General features: G+C 46.3%; 1 protein-coding gene and 1 pseudogene across 2 annotated transcripts in view; both read right to left on the bottom strand.

The window, feature by feature from the left end:
* The window catches only part of PRKCG (protein kinase C gamma), a 1,134,441-nt gene that overhangs the window by 83,376 nt on the left and 1,031,613 nt on the right, over positions 1 to 19,452 (bottom strand). For both annotated transcript variants that reach the window (XM_085616481.1, XM_085616482.1), the window contains exon 10: positions 7,856 to 8,011. In XM_085616481.1, coding sequence (XP_085472607.1) covers positions 7,856 to 8,011 — 156 coding nt within the window. The remainder of the gene's footprint in view (positions 1 to 7,855; positions 8,012 to 19,452) is intronic.
* On the bottom strand, positions 18,776 to 19,221 carry LOC146809631 (small ribosomal subunit protein eS24 pseudogene; annotated as a pseudogene).

Below are 19,452 nucleotides of genomic sequence, written 5' to 3'. Positions count from 1 at the left end.
TCATGTGGGGAGGGACTTTACTCGATGTCCCCATGGCATGTTCTATAACTTGTAATGCACTGTCTGGAAGGTGGGGCATTGTTATGTTAGTGTGAAGGGACTGTGCCCAATGTCCCCATGGCATGTTCTATGACCTGTAATGCACTGTCTGGTAGGTGGAGCATTGTCATGTTAGTGTGTGGAGGGACTTTACTCGATGTCCCCATGGCATGTTCTAAAACTTGTAATGCACTATCTGGAAGGCAGAGCATTGTTATGTTAGTGTAGAGGAACTTTACCCGATGTCCCCATGGCATGTTCTATGACTTGTAGCGCACTATCTGGAAGGCAGTGCATTGTTATGTTAGTGTGGAGGGACTTTACTCGATGTCCCAATGGCATGTTCTATGACTTGTAGTGCACTATCTGGAAGGCAGTGCATTGTTATGTTAGTGTTGAGGGACTTTACTTGATGTCCCCATGACATGTTCTATGACTTGTAGCGCACTATCTGGAAGGCAGTGCATTGTTATGTTAGTGTGGAGGGACTTTACTCGATGTCCCAATGGCATGTTCTATGACTTGTAGTGCACTATCTGGAAGGCGGAGCATTGTTATGTTAGCGTGAAGGGACTTTACCCGATGGCCCCATGGCATGTTCTATGACTTGTAGCGCACTATCTGGAAGGCGGAGCATTGTTATGTTAGTGTTGAGGGACTTTACTCGATGTCCAAATAACATGTTCTATGACTTGTAGCGCACTATCTGGAAGGCAGTACATGGTTATGTTAGTGTTGAGGGACTTTACTCGATGTCCCAAAGACATGTTCTATGACTTGTAGCGCACTATCTGGAAGGCAGTGCATTGTTATGTTAGTGTGTGAAGGGACTTTACTCGATGTCCCCATGACATGTTCTATGACTTGTAGCGCACTATCTGGAAGGCAGTACATTGTTATGTTAGTGTGTGGAGGAATTTTACTCGATGTCCTCATGACATGGTCTATGACTTGTAGTGCTCTATCCAAGGCAGTGCATTTTTATGTTAGTGTGTGGAGGGACTTTGCTCGATGTCCCCATGACATGTTCTAAGACTTGTAGAGCACTGTCTGGAAGGCAGTGCACGGTTATGTTAGTGTGTGGAGGAACTGTACTCGATGTCCTCATGACATGGTCTATGACTTGTAGTGCACTATCTGGAAGGCAGTGCATTTTTATCTTAGTGTGTGGAGGGACTTTGCTCGATGTCCTCATGACATGTTCTAAGACTTGTAGAGCACTGTCTGGAAGGCAGTGCATGGTTATGTTAGTGTGTGGAGGAACTGTACTCGATGTCCCCATGACATGTTCTAAGACTTGTAGAGCACTGTCTGGAAGGCAGTGCATGGTTATGTTAGTGTAGAGAGACAATGATCAATGTCACCATGGCATGTTCTATGACTTGAAGTGCACTATCTGGAAGGTGGGGCATTGTTATATGCGTGTGTGGAGGCCCTTTACTCAATGTCCCCATGACATGTTCTATGACTTGAAGAGCACTATCTGGAAGGCGGGGGCATTGTTAGGTTAGCATAGAGGGACTATGCTCAATGTCCCCATGGCATGTTCTATTACTTGTAATGCACTTTCTAGAAGGCAGTGCATTGTTATCTTAGTGTGTGGAGGAACTTTACTCGATGTCCTCATGATATGTTCTATGACTTGTAGAGCACTATCTGGAAGGCAGTGCATTGTTATGTTAGTGTGTGTAGGGACTTTATTCGATGTCCCCATGGCATGTTCTATAACTTGTAATCCACTTTCTGGAAGGCGGGTCATTGTAATGTTAGTGTGGAGGGACTGTCCTCAATGTCCCCATGGCATGTTCTATTAGCTGTAAGCACTGTCTGGAAGGCAGTGCATTGTTATGTTAGTGTGTGGAGGTTCTTTACTCGATGTCCCCATGGCATGTTCTATGACTTGTAATGCACTGTCTGGAAGGCAGGGCATTGTTATGTTCATGTGTGGAGGGACTTTACTCAATGTCCCCATAACATGTTCTATGACTTGAAGAGCACTATCTGAAAGGCGGGGCATTGTGAGGTTAGCGTGTAGGGACTGTGCTCAATGTCCCCATGGCATGTTCTATTACTTGTAAGCACCGCCCTCGGGAACCCACCAACCCCGACAGACCACGCTCGGAACCTCGGAATCATCCTTAAATCCTCCCTCTCCATGAAACGCCAGATCATCGCCATTGCGTCCACCAGTTTCAACTGCCTTTGCATGCTCCGTAAGACCTTCAAATGGATCCCCCCGAATGCAGAAAAACTGTCACCCACGCACTCATAGCCAGCATACTGAACTACGGCAACGCCCTCTACGCCGGAGTCAACAGAACTCTTCTACACAAACTCCAAACCATCCAGAACACCGTAGCCAGACTCGTCCTTGGGACACCGCGTCACTAACATATGACCCAACACCTACGAGACCTCTACTGGCTAACCGTCAAAAAGAGGATCACCTTCAAACTACTCACCCACACCTACAAATCCCTCAACAACATCGGATCCAAATACCTCAACGATAGATTATCTTTCTACATACCCAAAAGGAACCTCAGCTCCGCCGACTTCGCCCTGGCAGAGGTCCCCCGCATCTGCAGACACAGAACCGGCGGGAGAGCCTTCTCCTACATCGCAGCCAAGACCTGGAACGAGCTCCTTGTGAATATCAGACGCTTCCCGACTCTACACACGTTCAGGAAGGACCTCAAGACCTGGCTCTTCGACTGATCCGGAGTTGCTCCCCATCCACCCCCCCCCAGCACCTTGAGACCCTCACGGGTGAGTAGCGTGCTTTACAAACCCCTGATTGATTGATTGATTGATTGATTGATTGATTGATTGATTTTACTCGATGCCCCCATGGCATGTTCTATGACTTGTAGCGCACTATCTGGAAGGCGGAGCACTGTTATGTTAGTGTGGAGGGACTTTACTCGATTTCCCCATGACATGTTCTATGACTTGTAGAGCACTATCTGGAAGGCAGTGCATGGTTATGTTAGTGTAGATAGACTGTGCTCAATGTCCCCATGGCATGTTCTATGACTTGTAGCGCACTATCTGGAAGGCGGAGCATTGTTATGTTTGTGTGTGGAGGGACTTTACTCGATGTCCCCATGGCATGTTCTATGACTTGTAGCGCACTATCTGGAAGGCAGTGCATTGTTATGTTAGTGTGGAGGGTCTTTACTCGATTTCCCTGTGACATGTTATATGACTTGTAGCGCACTATCTGGAAGGCGGGGCATTGTTATTTTCGTGTGGGGAGGGACTTTACTCGATGTCCCCATGGCATGTTCTATGACTTGTAATGCACTGTCTGGAAGGTGGGCATTGTTATGTTAGTGTGAAGGGACTGTGCCCAATGTCCCCATGGCATGTTCTATGCCCGGTAATGCACTGTCTGGAATGCGGAGCATTGTCATGTTAGTGTGAGGAGGGACTTTACTCGATGTCCCCATGACATGTTCTATGAATTGGCAAACTAGAGTGATGTAGCTATAGCAATTCAATAACTTGGCACACTTTGGGTATGGGCACTGCAATTATGCAGCATAGGAAAATAAAACTAGATGCAGTGTGGACTGAACTATGATGGTAAAAATGTGAGTAATTGTAAGTATTCATTACCTTGGGTCTTTTGTGAAGCCCTCTTACACTCTTGTGGAGTCCAGGAGGGGCCGAGGCGTCAGCAGAGGTGTCACAGACAGTTGAAAAGCCAGGTTTTTAGTGTTTTCCAGGATCCCAACAGGGGGGCAATGCGGCATATTAATATGAATGGAAATATTATTGCCTGGATGGGCAGCAGCAACTCAGAGCACTTTCCCCTCCATTCTATCATCATAAATCAACATACTGCAGCTATGGATCCAAGCAGTGTTGCTGGTTCATACTTGACACATGTTTCCTGTAAAAATGCTGTGCTCATTGCAAGTTATGCGACAAGAAAATGCAAAATATGCAGCATCTCACGAGAGTGAAGATAAATTATCAGCACATTCCGCAGCATTATATAACTATCTTGCTAAGTTAACACATTGTTGTTTCAAAAATGGCAATGCTGCCCACTGTTGAAAACAAACCCGGATGTGCCCAGTTTAAATTACATTTAACTCTTTACATTTTTCTTCCTTCTGCAAATAAAAGCCCTTCCCAGTCCATCATTTGGCGGTGGACGTCTGTCTTATCTGGCACATAGTGCCTCCTATTGAAATGCTTGCACAGAGCAGTCAGCGGTGGATCCGGCTCTGCTGACTTTGGTTAAGAGGGAGGCAGGAATTGCTGTCTGTGTGGATTTCAGTGCTGAGCCAGGCTCGCCCTCCCACTGTGGGAAAGACATGGTAGGGTGTATTGGTGGATGTTTAGTGGATCAGTGCATAATATTAAAATAACACATATGCACATAACCCCTGAAAGTGATGCTTTGATTGCTGCATATTCATAATCACAACTAAACCCCCCATTCACAACTTGCATCCTCACAGCAACAGTGAATACCAGAGCACACATCTGAGGATTTTCACTATTCCTCTATGTCTATATCCACAGTTCTCTGACTAGGAGGGGGGGCTTCAGTTTTTCTGAGTGAGGGATATGAGAGGGGTGGACACAGAAAGGTAAAGAGCACAGTATAGCGAGATGTAAGGAAGATAGAGAGATAGGTGAGGTAGGGAGAGACACACAGTAAAGAAAGCAAGGCGAGATAGCCAAAAGGAAAGATAGAGACAGGAGCAGTAAAAGGGAAGCAAAGAAACAGAGGCACGCTATAAACAATACATAAAGTTTTACAGTGAGGTAGAGAAACAGGGAGTGAAAGGTAGATGGAAGATATGCGGTCTATAAAGACAAGAGGTGAAATAGAGAGATAAATGTGGGGTACAGAAAGAGAGATTACATTGAGGCAGAAAAAGATACAGGGGATGAAGTGCAAATGTAGAAACAGAGGCGAACCACAGAGATGCAAGAAGAAAGGGCAGAAAAAGAAGTGAGGTAGGGAGGGTGAGTTGAAATAGAGAAGGAGGTGTAGAGAGAGAGAAAGAGGAGGCAATGATAAAGTAAAAGAGGTAGAGAAAGATGAAGTAAGAAAGGAGTATGGTGGTGAGAGAGGTGAAGTAGATGGAACAAAGTTGAAAGAGAGAAATGAGAATAAGTGAATGGTGAGGTAAATTGAGAGGTTGGAGAGTGCGAGAGAGAGGTGAGGTAGCAAGAGATGACCTAGTGCTAAGGATGTGAAGTACAGAAATGACAGAGAAAAAAGGGATGGTGGAGAGAGAAGGCCGAGAGAGGCGTAGAGGGGTAGGGTAGGGTAGAGAGAGGAGAGGTAGAGAAAGCTAGAAGAGAGAAGGCATAGGTATGTAGGAGTGGTATAAAAAGGGGGGGGGGTGTAAAGATGTAGAGGCAGGTAGAATGCCTGAGAGCTGGAGGTTTAAGGTTGGTCAGGCCAGGCACACACATTAAGCATCTTCAAAGAGTTCTTGCCCAGTTGTCAAATTTCCCTGGGCAATAAACAACACTGAAATCACTTAGGTGGGTGCAGTGTTGCACGTATGTGCAGAAATTGTAATAATGCTTGATTTGTTGAAATATGCAAAGTATTCAGCAGATAATATAGTATCAGGCACATGCATCAAGCACAAAACCGGTCGCAAACGGGCAGATTCTCAGAATCTGCCCCTTTGCGACCGGTATGTTTGCATTTGCATCATCCCAAATGCACAAATCGCTATTTAAGGAATCTCAAAATAGCGATTCCTTAAATAGCGATAGCATTTAAGGAATCCCTAATTGAGATTCCTTAAATGCAATGCATTGCAGTTTTAAAAATAGCGATTTCGCTATTAGCGTGAGCAAATTACCATGAGGCTGGACTTCATGGTAATTTGCGAAAACTTAGAAAAATGCACTTATTTGCATTTTTCTAAGTTTCATGTTGCGCACACACATGCCCTTAGAACATGTGTGTATGCAACATATGTGCAGAGTTAACATACTTGGGTGCAATAGGGTGTCATTTTGTCACCCTTGCACCATCGAAATTGCGGGAGCAATTTGCGAGTACCTACTGGTACTCGCAAATTGCTCCCGCAATCTCTAATTCATTCCTATGGGCCTCCTCTGCGGAAGACATTCCTTAATTGCGACTCACAATTTGCTAGTCACAATTAAGGAATTTGTGGGAATCGCTATTTCTTTAGCGATTCCTACATGCATAGGGTTTTGCTATTCCTTAATTGCGATTCCTTAATAATCGCAATTAAGGAATCGCAAAACCCTATGATGATGCATGTGCCTGTATGTGCTTAGTGTGTTGAGGTGACATTTACACAGGAAAAGCAGCGGATGCAGAACTGAGTTTGACAGTGGTCCTGTCCACAGAGTGGCATTTCTATGGTAATTCAATGACTTGGCAAACTAGAGTGTTGTGTTCCCATGGCAATTCTCGGTTTAGGCCATCTCTAGAGTGGCATTCCCAGAGTAATTCTATGCCTTGGCACACCTTGATGCTGATGCTGTATACTCTCGTGAAGTGTTCTTCTAATCGTGTGGCAAGCTGGCACAGAGTGGTCAGAATGTGCCACACCTTAATGCTCCAGTCCTATTACAGTGTGAAAGAAGTGAGTGCAGTGTGTGTTCAGCGCCTCTGTGCTTTGCTATAGACACATGCAACATTCCTGGGCTAAATCCTCGGCACGGCACATGACATCACATCACATTCCTCCTGTGGTAAATCTATGGCTTAGCCGATGTCACACTCTTTAGCATTGAAACTCTAGTCAACTCTAGTATACTATTTCTATAATAATTGCATATATGATGCACACTATACGGCGGTACTCAGAAGACATTGCTATAGATGTGGTTGGTTATCGCAAAGCACTTTTAGAAGTTGGTGGTGGGCTCGGTATTGAACATATTGGTGCAGCATTCCCATGGAACTGCTCTGGAACGGCACAATGCACTTGAGTATTCATGCAGCAATTCTGAGATTTGCAGCAGCGGTACTTCCGCTAAGGTGGAGGAACATTGCCCTGTTCTGTGAGCAGGTCAAAAATGAAAAATAAGTTCATAATAATGCAATGCTACTATCATTTTATTTTTCTGCATTGGCTAGGTGCGGGGCAGGCTGCGCTAGCCAGAGCAGGCGGAGGAGCGGTGAGCACTCTCTATGTGCGCATGATGGTTTGGCCGGCCATCTTGGGCTGACCAAACAGTCATACGCACTTTGCATGTTCTGCACTCAGCTGTATTGCACAGCCTGGGTGGAGAACATACACAGGCTCCCAGTCCCTGTCTGAGCAACGAACCACTGCGCTCAGACATAACGCTGCTGTCATGTTGGGGACAGCTGCGTCATGATTGGCTAGGGGAGCCTGGGAGCCTGTGTGCTTCCTGCTTCTAGGAGTTGACCAAAGAGGACCGAGAGGCGGCGGCCGGCCAGGAGGTAAGTGATTTTTTTTCATCCCCTCCCTGCATGCCACCCTCCTTATGTATCTGCCGCCATAAAAGAGCTTACAAATTCTAATATGGTATTGTGATAATGATCACTGGAACGATGCGGATGATGTGGCTGTGATTGACCAGAAAGCATTGTTATTATGGTAACGTCATGAAGGTGACAGCATATAATGCCCTAAACCAAAGGTGGTGATGTAGATTTGGCACAGTTTAGTGTGATGTTCTCTTCCTAATGTTATGACCTACAACACTGAAGTGCTGTGGCTGGTGGCAACATTGTGAATGTTGCAGAGTGTGTTGCATGCATGTACTTCCTGTAATGTTGCAGATATGGCACAGTATGCTTCTTGCGAATCCCTGCATTCCTTACTTTTCCAAAGCTGCCTTTTCCGAGCACCATGAGGAAGTTGAAGTCTGAAATGTGGAAGCGGCTGGTGCCAAAGAAGCTCACTCGCTTTGAGTCAGTGGGGCTGGGGCTGGGGCTTGGACTCGGGCTTTGGTTGTGAATCGGACCCCGTCTCACTTTCTGTAAGAAATTAAAACAAAAGACAGCAAATGTCAGTGAAGGCTTAGAAGATCCTCAAAGAGTAGTATTTACAACTAGCTGTGTAATGGGGCATTGTGTATTGTTGAGGAAAATACATAAGCACAAGGTGCATTTTTGCATAGATTTGCAAATGGCTGATTTGCACGACGTTTATTGGAACCCAGAAGATCTGCACACAGTAAAGCTATGGCAAAACTTTGTGAGCATTAGCGTGTCAAAACTTCCAAGGTTTTTATTATATTTGTAAAGAAAATGAACTGTGGCAGTTTCTGTGTTCCTTTGTCACACCACTACACCATTCACACAGCGACTAGAGGCCGTGTGTGCACTGCCATCGCATAGGAGCAGTCTTTCTCACTCAGGCAGGAGGGCAGCAGGGTGGCAGTCCTTCTTGCAGCAAAGTAGCACAGCAGTCGTTCTTCCTAGTCTTCCACAGGTCCTGTTCTGTACTGAAGAGTTCGGTCTAAGGGTCAATTTTTTATAACTGGTGCCCACTTTGAAATAGGAAAGATTCTGGAGGTTTCCTCCCCTTTTAGGTGTCAGGAATTCCCTTTCTCCTACCCTAGTCCCAGCTTGTCTGTGAGTGCGTTCACTTCAGACAGAACCTTTGTGATGTGCAAGTGTGGTAGGTGACACCTCCCCCCCCTCATTAAGTCAGAGCTGCCCATCCTGCCAACACCTGGTCTCCTCTTGTATAACAGTCTGGGAGCACTATACACAGACAAGCTGCCAGCTACGCCTAGTCATGTGACCCAGTGACAGGCTGCAGGCATACAATTACTAGTACAAGAAAATGCCAACTCTCTAAGGGCCTCATGTAGGTAGCCATATACCGGTCGGTAACGGCCGATTTTCGGTAATTATACCGTTACCGACCGGTATATTGGCTAATGGTATGTAGGGGGTCAATTTCTGAAATCGGAATTTACCGAATCGGTAAAACTACCGAATCGGTAAAATTACCGAATCGGTAACGTTACCGATGTGGTAATTTTACCGATTCGGTAATTTTACCGAATCGGTAAATTCCGATTTCAGAAATGATATGTAGGGGGAGTGTGTGTGTGTGTTTATGAGTCGGTATTTACCACCAACTTTTAGTTGGTGGTAAATAATTAATGTATGTGTGTATGCATTTGGAAGCGCGTAGCAGTGTGCAATGTGGCATACATACATGCCCTTAGGGCATGCATGTGTGCCACATGTGCACACATGGCCGAATCAGGGGTGCAACAGGGTGTCAATGTGACACCCTGCCACCCTTGCATTTTCTCCACCATTACCGAATCGGTATTTACCGATTCGGTAATGAGGCATACCTTCCCCTCAATGGGAAGGTATGCCTCATTACCGAATCGGTAAATACCGATTCGGTAATTACCGAATTGTAACGAATCGGTAAAAAATACCGACTCATTACCTACATATGAGTTACCACTTCTAAAATACCGATTCGGTATCGTTCGGTATTTTAGAAGTGGTAACTGGTATGCTACCTACATGAGGCCCTAAGTAACATTTTCAGAATTTTGACTTAAAATACGACTTTACCATTAAAGAGTGCTTTAAATTACAATTCTTTAGACACAAAACTCGACTTGTCTACCTGAGCCCAATAGAAAGTTATCACTTATTAAATGTAATATGGAAACCCAATATTATCCAATTGGAGAGGTAGGCCTCGCAGTACTGAAAAAAGAATTATAAGAGTTTTTCACTACCAGGACGTGGAAAGCTTAACAACGTTTTAAATACACTGCACCGTGCCATCTGATTTGTTCAGGGCCAACCTTTGGGTGATGTATATGCATTAAAAAGGAAGGTTTGGGCTCAGCAAAGGTAAATTTTGCTTGGTCAAAATGGCAGTTTAAAACTGAACACAAAGGCAGCAATGGCAGGCTTGGGACATGTTTAGCAGGGCTCCATTAGTGGGTGGCACAATGAGCGCCAGACCCACTAGTAGCATTTAATTTACAGGCCCTGGGTACATAGGGTACCCCTTTACTAGAGACGTATAAGCAAATTAAATGTGCCAAATTGGGTAGTAGGCAATTCTACCATGTTTAGGGGAGAAGACACAAGCACTTTAGCATTGGTCAGCAGTGGTAACATGCACAGAGTCCTAAGGCCAATAAAAATGAGATCAGCAAAAGTTTGGGGGACAACTACCCTAAGGCTAACATGTCTAACAGTCACCATATTGTGCTTTTCCCTTTCTTCAGGTATATCTCCCAACTCTAAATGAGACAAGCCACTCCCCGCTCACTTACAGGCACTGACTTAGAGCAACATATGCACCTGCCAAATCTCCAGAACACTAGCCCCTTCCCTTGAATATTTTGTTCTCTGCTGCTGCATTCTAGTGCAAAATGTTCTACCCTTTTTGGGGTGGACATCACACAACAAGAAACAGTCCAAATGAGGAAATTGGTTTAATATATGGCAGACTTATGCAACCTCATCATGTAATAAACTCACAAACCTATCTTGGGCCCAGTCAGACTCATTTACAAAACCTTAAGTCAACCCTGGGTAGCTGTAGCTTTGAGCAGTCAGGCTTTTTCAAAGGAACATGTGCAAAGCATTTAGAAGTACCAAAACAGTTGAATAAAAAAGAAACATGACATCAAGAAGCCCTAACACCAATTTATAAAAAATAGCTCTTATTTTTATGAATTTTCAGACACTAAAATGTACAAAATCCACAGGAGCGTTTTGGCGATATGAAGATTATACATGTAAATAATAAATCGCTGCTTTTCATTCAAATTGCAGACAAGCATTGGCAACTTACGCAGTTCGCAGGTACTTGAAAAACGTTTGTAAAGTTGTTTATGACTACTTCCGCTCACTTTGGGTAACCAATTCCAACAGGGAGCAACTCGCAGGTGCAAATGAGGCTAAGCATGACAGTTATCTTGCAGTCAAAGCTTTCTCCAATCCAGTTCCAGGCTCTATGGGTTAACCGCCTAAGACATCAATGAAGTGGTCCTGATGCAAGGGATACAGGGTACTGAGGATGCAGCTCCTTGGTCCATGAACATGGTGTGGTGACTTTGGCCAAAGTTGCGATGTCCCTCGAAGGCTGGTTGAAGTCCAGCCAAAAACCAGTTGCCACTGGTCTACTGGTCTCTGGTTTAGGGAAACCAGCGGTTCCCTTTAACTGAGGCTAGTGTTCTTCTGGCCCCTCCCATCCCCAACACCAACGTATCATCCAGAAAAAAGAGCAGCCCCTCTTGGGTGTGTCCACCATTTTTCCTTCAAAAGAAGCTTCCCCTTTGAAGGTCACCTTTTGGGCTCAGATCCTTTTTATCCTTGCTGCTGGGAAGTGATAATACCTCTTCCAAAGGGAGACCCTTAGTGTTCCTTCCTGAGATTTGGTCAAACCTCCCCCTAGGAGGGTAGAAGGCTGTCTCGTAGCCAATAACCATAAACGGTCACTTGGAAACTTGGGCAACAGGGTGGCACTTTCTAAAGTTACATTGATCAAGCCGGGTTTAATGTAGCGATTTGTTTGACACCTTGAAGTACCATTTTTAGTAGTCACATTCTAAAGTTAGTACAGTTCAGCATGCCAGCACCAACACTTGTATCAAGCCATTTGCTGGAGGTAGCGTAACTACTTAGGATGGTATTCCGATAACGAACAAGACTCCTTCATGCTAACTAGTTACGTGAGCCCCAGCAAATGGCTTGATACAAGTGTTTGACTTGCTATAACCATTTTTGTTCAGCCGGTTGGCTGGCAATTGTTGTGACCTTCATGCATTAATTTTTTTGCAGGTTTGTTATCCCCTTAGAAAGGGCTAATCCGGCCCAAAATGCATCCGGATGGGATGATTTACATTGTTTATAAACAAACTTTTTAATTTTTGAAGACTGTGCCAAGAAAGATATATTATTGAACATTGGGAAGAATGAAGGTTACCCAACACATTTAATTAAAGCTTATTCGATAAATGTATTGTTGAAATTTGATTTATGAATTGGGAAGAACATTTTTAAACGTTACAAAGTCCCTGTTTATTGGGACATTCAAGCGGTGCAAAGGGGGACGAACCCCAACAGGGGAACACTTCTCATATCTTGTTGTTTCACACTCAAGGATCACAGAGTGATACCCTACTGCACGCTACAATTTGAGTTTGATGGGAGTAATTTTAGAAAACCAACACTGCGTGGTCCTCTTTATTTGAACTTACTCCATTATGTCAGCTCCACTCCAATGTCTGGGGCATCTACCACTTGCTGTTGTACTCGTCTAATGGCCCCTTCTAAGTTGAGTATCACCCTCTGCAGCACTTCATGCACTCCCAATGTGGTTTTAATACAATGGTCAATTATAGTCCCTTTAAAGGCATCCCATTGTGTCTGTGGCTGTTCCATCATTATCAGCAACATAGGGTGTTATGTGTGTGTATGTATTTGTTCACGGTAGGGGGCATCCTCTAAAGCTTCCTCTTTAAGGGGCTTATTTTATTTACAAGCCCATTGTGCCTCTGGTGTGTCACTGTTTTTTGACGCACAGGTGCCTGCCTCCCAGGAATGCCATTCTATTAATGATGTGATCGTGGCAGGCTCATTTCGCTGGTGTCACCTGTTGTCTTCTCTGGTGGCGTTCGTTCTTTGGGAGATGTGTCTTCTCAGTTCTGTTCATCCTGGTCACCAATGGTTTCTGAGGTTCGCTGTGAGGTCTTGGTGTTTCCGTTTTCTGGTTCTTTCATTTGGTCTGTGGTCTGCTCCCTGGGTGTTGGTTCTGTCTTGCCCCCCTTGATGGCTGTTCTTTCTCTGCAGGGGATTTCCTTCTTCCCTTCTCTAGTGGTCTGTTTGCTTCGCGGGCTTCTCTTCCTCTGGCCTGTTTCCTGGTGGAGACAGTGCAGACTCCGACTGCCGGTGATCTGGTGGCCATGACACTCTTGGTGCCCCTTGGGTCGGTGGTACTTCACTGGCCTGATGTGGTTCATTCTGTCGCTCATGTGGCCACATGTACGGGATTTGTCCTGCCTTCTACCTCTGTCAGTGAGGATCCAGAGGGAACTGGGATGCTTGCTTCTGATTTCCTACATCCTGAGGGGTGTTTTCTTTCTTCTCTCCATGCCCGGTGGTACTCACTGTTGTTCCCAGCATGTATGGTCAGGAGCCTGTTCAGGGGCTGTCCTGGTCAGTGACCTGTGGGATATCTTCTGGAGTGCTCGTTATTCCGACTGGTGGCTAATGGAGCTGTTTCGGCTGGCCCTCTGGCTCTGTTCACATCCGCTGTGGGGCTGGGTCTTCTTCTTTTTGCAGGACCACGCCACTGCCTTGTCCTAAGATAGTTGGCAAGGTAGATGGGGTGCTCTGTCTTTGTCTGCTGTTGCAGATCAGTTGTTCTGGTTGGCTCCTTCTTCTCTGGGGTCTCTACGGGCCATTTTCTTTGGGAGGTCTGACCTGTCCGACCAGTCGCCTGTGCAGGGAGTTCCCTCCTCTCTATACTTCTGTCTTTCTCCCCTAGTTTTGTCAGAGTGTGGGGTAGCTATCTGGTGGGTCTGTTTGTGTGTCACTGAAGTGTCCTTCTTCCCTGGTTGTTTTCCGGGTGATGGGAGATGGGGGTAGATGCTCTGTCATGTCCTTGGAAATTGGCTCGGTTGTGGCTTTCCGTCCATTGCAGTTGTCTGTTTTGGGTACGGACAGTGAGGGCTCCAGTTGTGCTGGTTGCTCCGACGTGGCCCGTCTCTGGTTTCCTCACCTGGTAGATGTGGTGGTGGGGTTGGTGTGGGGCTCCTTTTGGTTGCAACCCCCCTGCCATTTCTGTGTCTCCTTGTTCAGTCGGTGGCATGACTCTGGCTATAGGATTGGAGATTGGCCGAGTGAGTGTTGATATCACAAGGTGTCTCCGCTTCTGTGTCTTTTTTGGTGCTGGCGTTTGGTAGGTTGTCACCTGGGGCTTTCTGTACTCAGCATTAGGTGTCATTTTAGGCCTGATGTGATCTGGCGAGTATGGCTTCTCATTCCCTTTCTCCGGTGTTGGTGGTTTTGCCTGGCTGTTTTCGGTTGGGTCTTGGTTCTTCTGTTCTTCAGGGTTGGTGGGCAACTGTGTCGGTGTTCCTATCCCATTGGGGTGGTCTGGTAGAAGGCCTGGGTCTTGTCTCTGGGTACTTAGTGGCATTTTCTACTTTAGGTCCGGTCCTGCTGATGGTGTGTCCTTTCTGGGTTCTGCAGTTAGTGTGGCAGGCTCTCCAATTTCTTCAGTTTGTGCCCTTGTCTTCTGTGGGGTTTCAACATTTGGCCTTGACAGTGTCTTTCTGTGGGCAGTGCTTTCGGCACACCCACTTGGGGAACCTGGACTCTCTGTCTGGTTGTCTCCTTCCTTGCTGTCTCCATGTCTTCTTCCCCGGAACTCACATGGATACAGTGTCTCTGTGCTTGTGCCGGCTAGGGCTGAGCTGCCTTCTAACTGGATGACCGACACCTCAGCCATCCAATTAATAGCGAGCCGCCCTGGAAATAAACTGCATTCATTCCAAAGCATGCTGAGGCCACTGCACTGCTTGCACCACTGAAAGCCTGACCCCTGGTGCCCAGGAGGGTAAAATGCAAATATGAAGCCACGCAGGAATACTTCATCTGGCATCATTCAGAAAAAGTGAAACATTTTCTATCAAATATTAACACCCTACTGCCTCTAAATGCAGCTATGTAAGCTATATCAGTACAGGCTTGAAAACGGAATCAGCCAATGGTCGACTCGACTCCTCACAAGGCAATCAATCAATCAATCAAAGCATTTGTATAGCGCACTACTCACCCGTAGGGTCTCAAGGCGCTGGGGGGGGGGGGGTGCCGTTACTGCTCGAACAGCCAGGTCTTCAGCTTCTTCCTGAAGGAGAGGTGGTCCTTGGTCAGGCGTAGGTCGGTCGGGAGGGAGTTCCAGGTCTTGGCGGCCAGGTAGGAGAAGGACCTCCCTCCTGTTGTCGCTCTTCGGATGCGCGGGACGGCGGCGAGGGCGTGGCTGGCTGATCGGAGGTGGCGTTTGGGAGCGTAGAAGTTGATTCGGTTGTTGAGATAGATCGGGCCTTGGTCGTGGAGGGCTTTGTGTGCGTGGGTGAGGAGACGGAAGGTGATTCTTTTGTTGACGGGGAGCCAATGCAGGTCTCTCAGGTGTCCGGAGATGTGGCAGTTGCGTGGGATGTCGAGGATGAGTCTGGCTGAGGCGTTCTGGATCCGCTGGAGTCTCTTCTGGAGCTTGGCGGTGGTACCGGCGTAGAGGGCGTTGCCGTAGTCCAGTCGGCTGGTGACGAGGGCCTGGGTGACGGTCTTCCTGGTCTCGGTGGGGATCCACCAGAAGATCTTCCGTAGCATGCGTAGGATGTTGAAGCATGTCGAGGAGACGGCGTTGACTTGCCTGGTCATGGAAAGGGAGGAGTCCAGGATGAAGCCCAGGTTGCGTGCGTGGTCCGTCGGTTTGGGTGCGGTGCCCAGGGCGGGGGGCCACCAGGAGTCGTCCCAGGCGGAGGGCGAGGGGCCCAGGATGAGGACCTCCGTCTTGTCTGAGTTCAGTTTCAGGCGGCTGGTCGTCATCCACTCGGCTACATCTTTCATCCCATCGTGCAGGTTGGCTCTGGCGGCGGCGGGGTCGTTGGTCAGGGAGAGGATCAGCTGGGTGTCATCGGCGTAGGAGATTATGTTGAGGTTGTGTTGGCGTGCGATGGCCGCGAGGGGGCTCATGTAGACGTTGAAGAGGGTGGGGCTCAGCGAGGATCCTTGAGGGACGCCGCAGATGACTTCGGTGGCCTCTGACTTGTATGGTGGTAGGCAGACTCTCTGTGTTCTTCCGTCGAGGAAGGAGATGATCCAATCCAGTGCCTTCGCCTGGATTCCGATGTTGCTGAGGCGCTGCACTAGGGTGCGGTGGCAGACCGTGTCGAAAGCCGCGGAGAGGTCTAGGAGGATGAGGGCCGCTGTTTCTCCGTTGTCCATCAGGGCTCGTATGTCGTCGGTGGCGGCGATGAGGGCGGTCTCTGTGCTGTGGTTGGCTCGGAAGCCAGACTGTGAGGGGTCTAGGGACCCATTCGTCTCGAGGAAGGCGTCCAGCTGTTTGTTGACGGTCTTCTCGATGACTTTGGCTGGAAACGGGAGGAGCGAGATGGGGCGGTAGTTCTTGAGATCGGTGGGGTCCGCTGTAGGTTTCTTGAGTAGAGCGCCGAGTTCGGCGTGCTTCCAGCTCTCAGGGAAGGTGGCGGTGTTGAAGGAGGTGTTGATAATGTCCCGCAGGTGGGGTGCGATGACAGCGTCTGCCTTGTTGAAGACGTGGTGAGGGCAGGGGTCGGTCGGAGATCCGGAGTGGACGGAGTTCATCATGCGGACGGTGTCTTCGGTGCTGATCGGAGTCCAGGCGCGGAGGGTGGAAGTACTACCTTTTGAAGTAGCTTGGCGGTGAGAACCCGTTTCAGCCTCATTACCTTTCAACCACTTGAAACTTACTAGATAAACATTGATTCAAGTGTGCTGGCATATTTAAAAATGTAGTATTAATTATAAAAAAAAATATCATCTATACACGTGGGCTCTCTCCTTATGCACTCTTCTTTCCGCCTGCTGGAGGGATTGGGCAATGAGGTACAGGTGTATCACCTGAACATTGAGCTGATTGGCAGGTGGCAAGTCCCAGCAGGCCATCTAAATGCAGTGCTGCAAAGTCATTAGTAGTAACATCTGCTATTCACATCACATGATACAGTACACCTTTCAGAGCTACTTCTTTTCTGAACTTTGACCTTTGAACTTGGAAGAGAGGCTGGTACATGAGCAAATGCAGGAGCCACCCAGGCGGGTTTCAGAGGAATGACTCAAGTGAGCTAGACAATAGCAATTCTAATATCACAGTTCTCGGAGACAAAATTATTGAAGCTCTGTCATAAACATCTTGAGCATGATTGTTTAAAAAGATTTACATTTACTGCCAGAGGTTTACGACACTGTTTGAAATAGACTTCCAACTTTTTGGAATTCACATAGAAGTCAAGGAGTACTCTTGAGAATCTGAAAAGTCACTGTTTTCCAAGAGTAGTTCTATAATTGCTTTATGGATTTTTAGTTATTTATTTGAGAAGGCATTTTTGCCTTTGTAAATGTACAATTATTTTGCAGAAGAATGATTACCCTTAAAACCCTTTTCTTTCATTTGTTTAGGTCTCACCTATGATAAAAGTATGCACTGTCTGCTGTGAGACCTTTTGTAATCTTAAAATGGGCTCATATTCCGACCATTGCTTACCATTGGTTGGTTTCACTGTCATTCTCATTTAATTGATTCTTATTCATCAACTTCCATAGACTTTCCTATTTTTTCATGTGCTGGTCTCTCCCTGGGTGTATGGGCGCATTACTTGTGTGTTTTCCACCACCACCTTGTACATTTGCTCTCCCAGCACCTCCCACCCACTCTAAGTTGGATTTCTGCTTCCCCAGGAATTCTCACCCACCCTCAGCTGTACTTGTGTGTTCGCCCACACCCTCCCACTCATCTTTGAGTGTGTGGTTCACCACCCCCACACAACCCTGTGTTGCCTGTGCACTTCTCCATTCCCTCCTGCCCACTCTCAGCTGTCCATATACTTCCCCAGAAGCTGCTGTCCGTGTAGTTGTCCTGCCCCACCGGGCCTCCCTGCATTGTCCAGCCACCTTTTATCTGTTTGATGTAATGCCATAAGTGGGCAACAATATGTCCAGTCATGGGTCCCATGCTCACTTTGACAATGGAATTAAGCTACTACTAGCTGAAGAGCCCGAATCAGGGCAAAACCAGTCTTGAGTTGCCACTAGTGTTCCAGTTCAGGGAAGACCTGGCCTGGCAATTCAGGCTGAATAGTTCCTATCGGAACAGGGTCGAGAATGATTTGCAAATGGTTGGGTCCAAATTGAGGTGGTATGCTGGGCAAAAGTACAATGAGTTGGAATGCTACCATGAGCAATCGCTAGTGGTTAGACTTTTTGCAAGCATTCTTCCTATCACCTTTTGTTTGTTTGATGTTATGTCCTAAGTGGCCAAGGTTATGCTCAGACATGGATCCCATGCTCACTGTGCCACTGGAACCAAGCTACACCTGACTGAAGAGCACCCTCAAAGCTTTCAAAGGACAAATATTTTCTCTGGCCCAATTTTAATAGTCTCCTACTGAAGGTTAGTTAGCCAGACATCAAAAATGAATGGAGAATTCCAAAGAGGTTTACTCAATGAAACACTAAAAGACACCAACAACATCTGCTCCTTTTCCCGTTGTACTATATGGTAACAAACACACCCTTATGAATATAATGCATAATACTATTCTGAACCCACTAAATCTAGGCAAAACCCATATTCAAAGCTTTGGCTAAAGATAATTAAATATGCATTACTTCCGGAGGGTAAGGAACTAAACTTGGTAAAATCCTAAGCATAATTAGGGGCAGGTTTCTGTTACTTTGGGAACTAACGGTCACAGAAAAATGTTAAAAACAAAGTTAGTTGTTGCTCTGAATGCCATGGCTAGACTTTATAGGATTTTGCCATGCCCCTAGACAACCCCAGTTTAACGGTAGCGGAGACCAAGCTTTACTCTGAAATACATTACAGCATGACAACTGTTCGTGATAGGTTCATTTTTTTTTTGTACAATCCACAAACTGGTTGTCTCCATATCATAAAATGAGTACGTCCTTTACACAAGCACACATCAATTTGGAATGTGGTGTAGATTTATTATTTATTAGAGAGAACGTCGAGCACTGTCTAAACGGACATGATGACCAGGAGGTTCAATTCTTCCGATAACATTCTTCACCTCACTTTTTGCCAGCACCAACATTTGCCTTTGCTGTGCCCGAACCTTCTTCATTGTATTTTTATGTTCTTTGCGCTATTTCCTGGATGTCTTTTTCTTTTAATACAGCCCATGCCGAGAAAGCCCGTGCTTGGGCTCATTCTTCTTTACATAGTCGAGAGAGTCGTAAACCATACCAAAGCCAGTTGTCTTGCTACCACCAAAGTGAGTTCTGGAGCCAAATACAAAGATTACATCTTGGGTGGTTTTGTACATTTTGGCTATCTTATCCCGGATTTCAGACTTTGGGACTGTGGCCTTTCCAGGGTGAAGAATATCAATGACCATCTACTTCCGTTGCAGAAGTCTGTTGGTCATGAACTTCCTGGTTCAGACCGTCATAGTGTGGTAAATATTTCATTACCGGTACTATTTTTTATGCGGTAAAGTCTAGTAAGAATAACTCAGTAAATATAAGAGGCAGAATCCGTGGTATTAGAGGTTCTAAAAGGCTTTATTCCTCTACAAAGGAATTACAATTCGAACTGCAGGCTTCACATACCATCACCATGAGGGTTCAGGAAGGAAGGCAATACATTATTGACAGGTAATGGTATTTATATGGAAAGCATTACATTA

Source organism: Triturus cristatus, chromosome 7 (assembly GCF_964204655.1).
Source record: "Triturus cristatus chromosome 7, aTriCri1.1, whole genome shotgun sequence".
Lineage (NCBI taxonomy): Eukaryota > Metazoa > Chordata > Amphibia > Caudata > Salamandridae > Triturus > Triturus cristatus.
The sequence above is the reverse complement of the archived record's forward strand: the minus strand, read 5'-3'. Positions and strand labels throughout refer to the sequence as shown.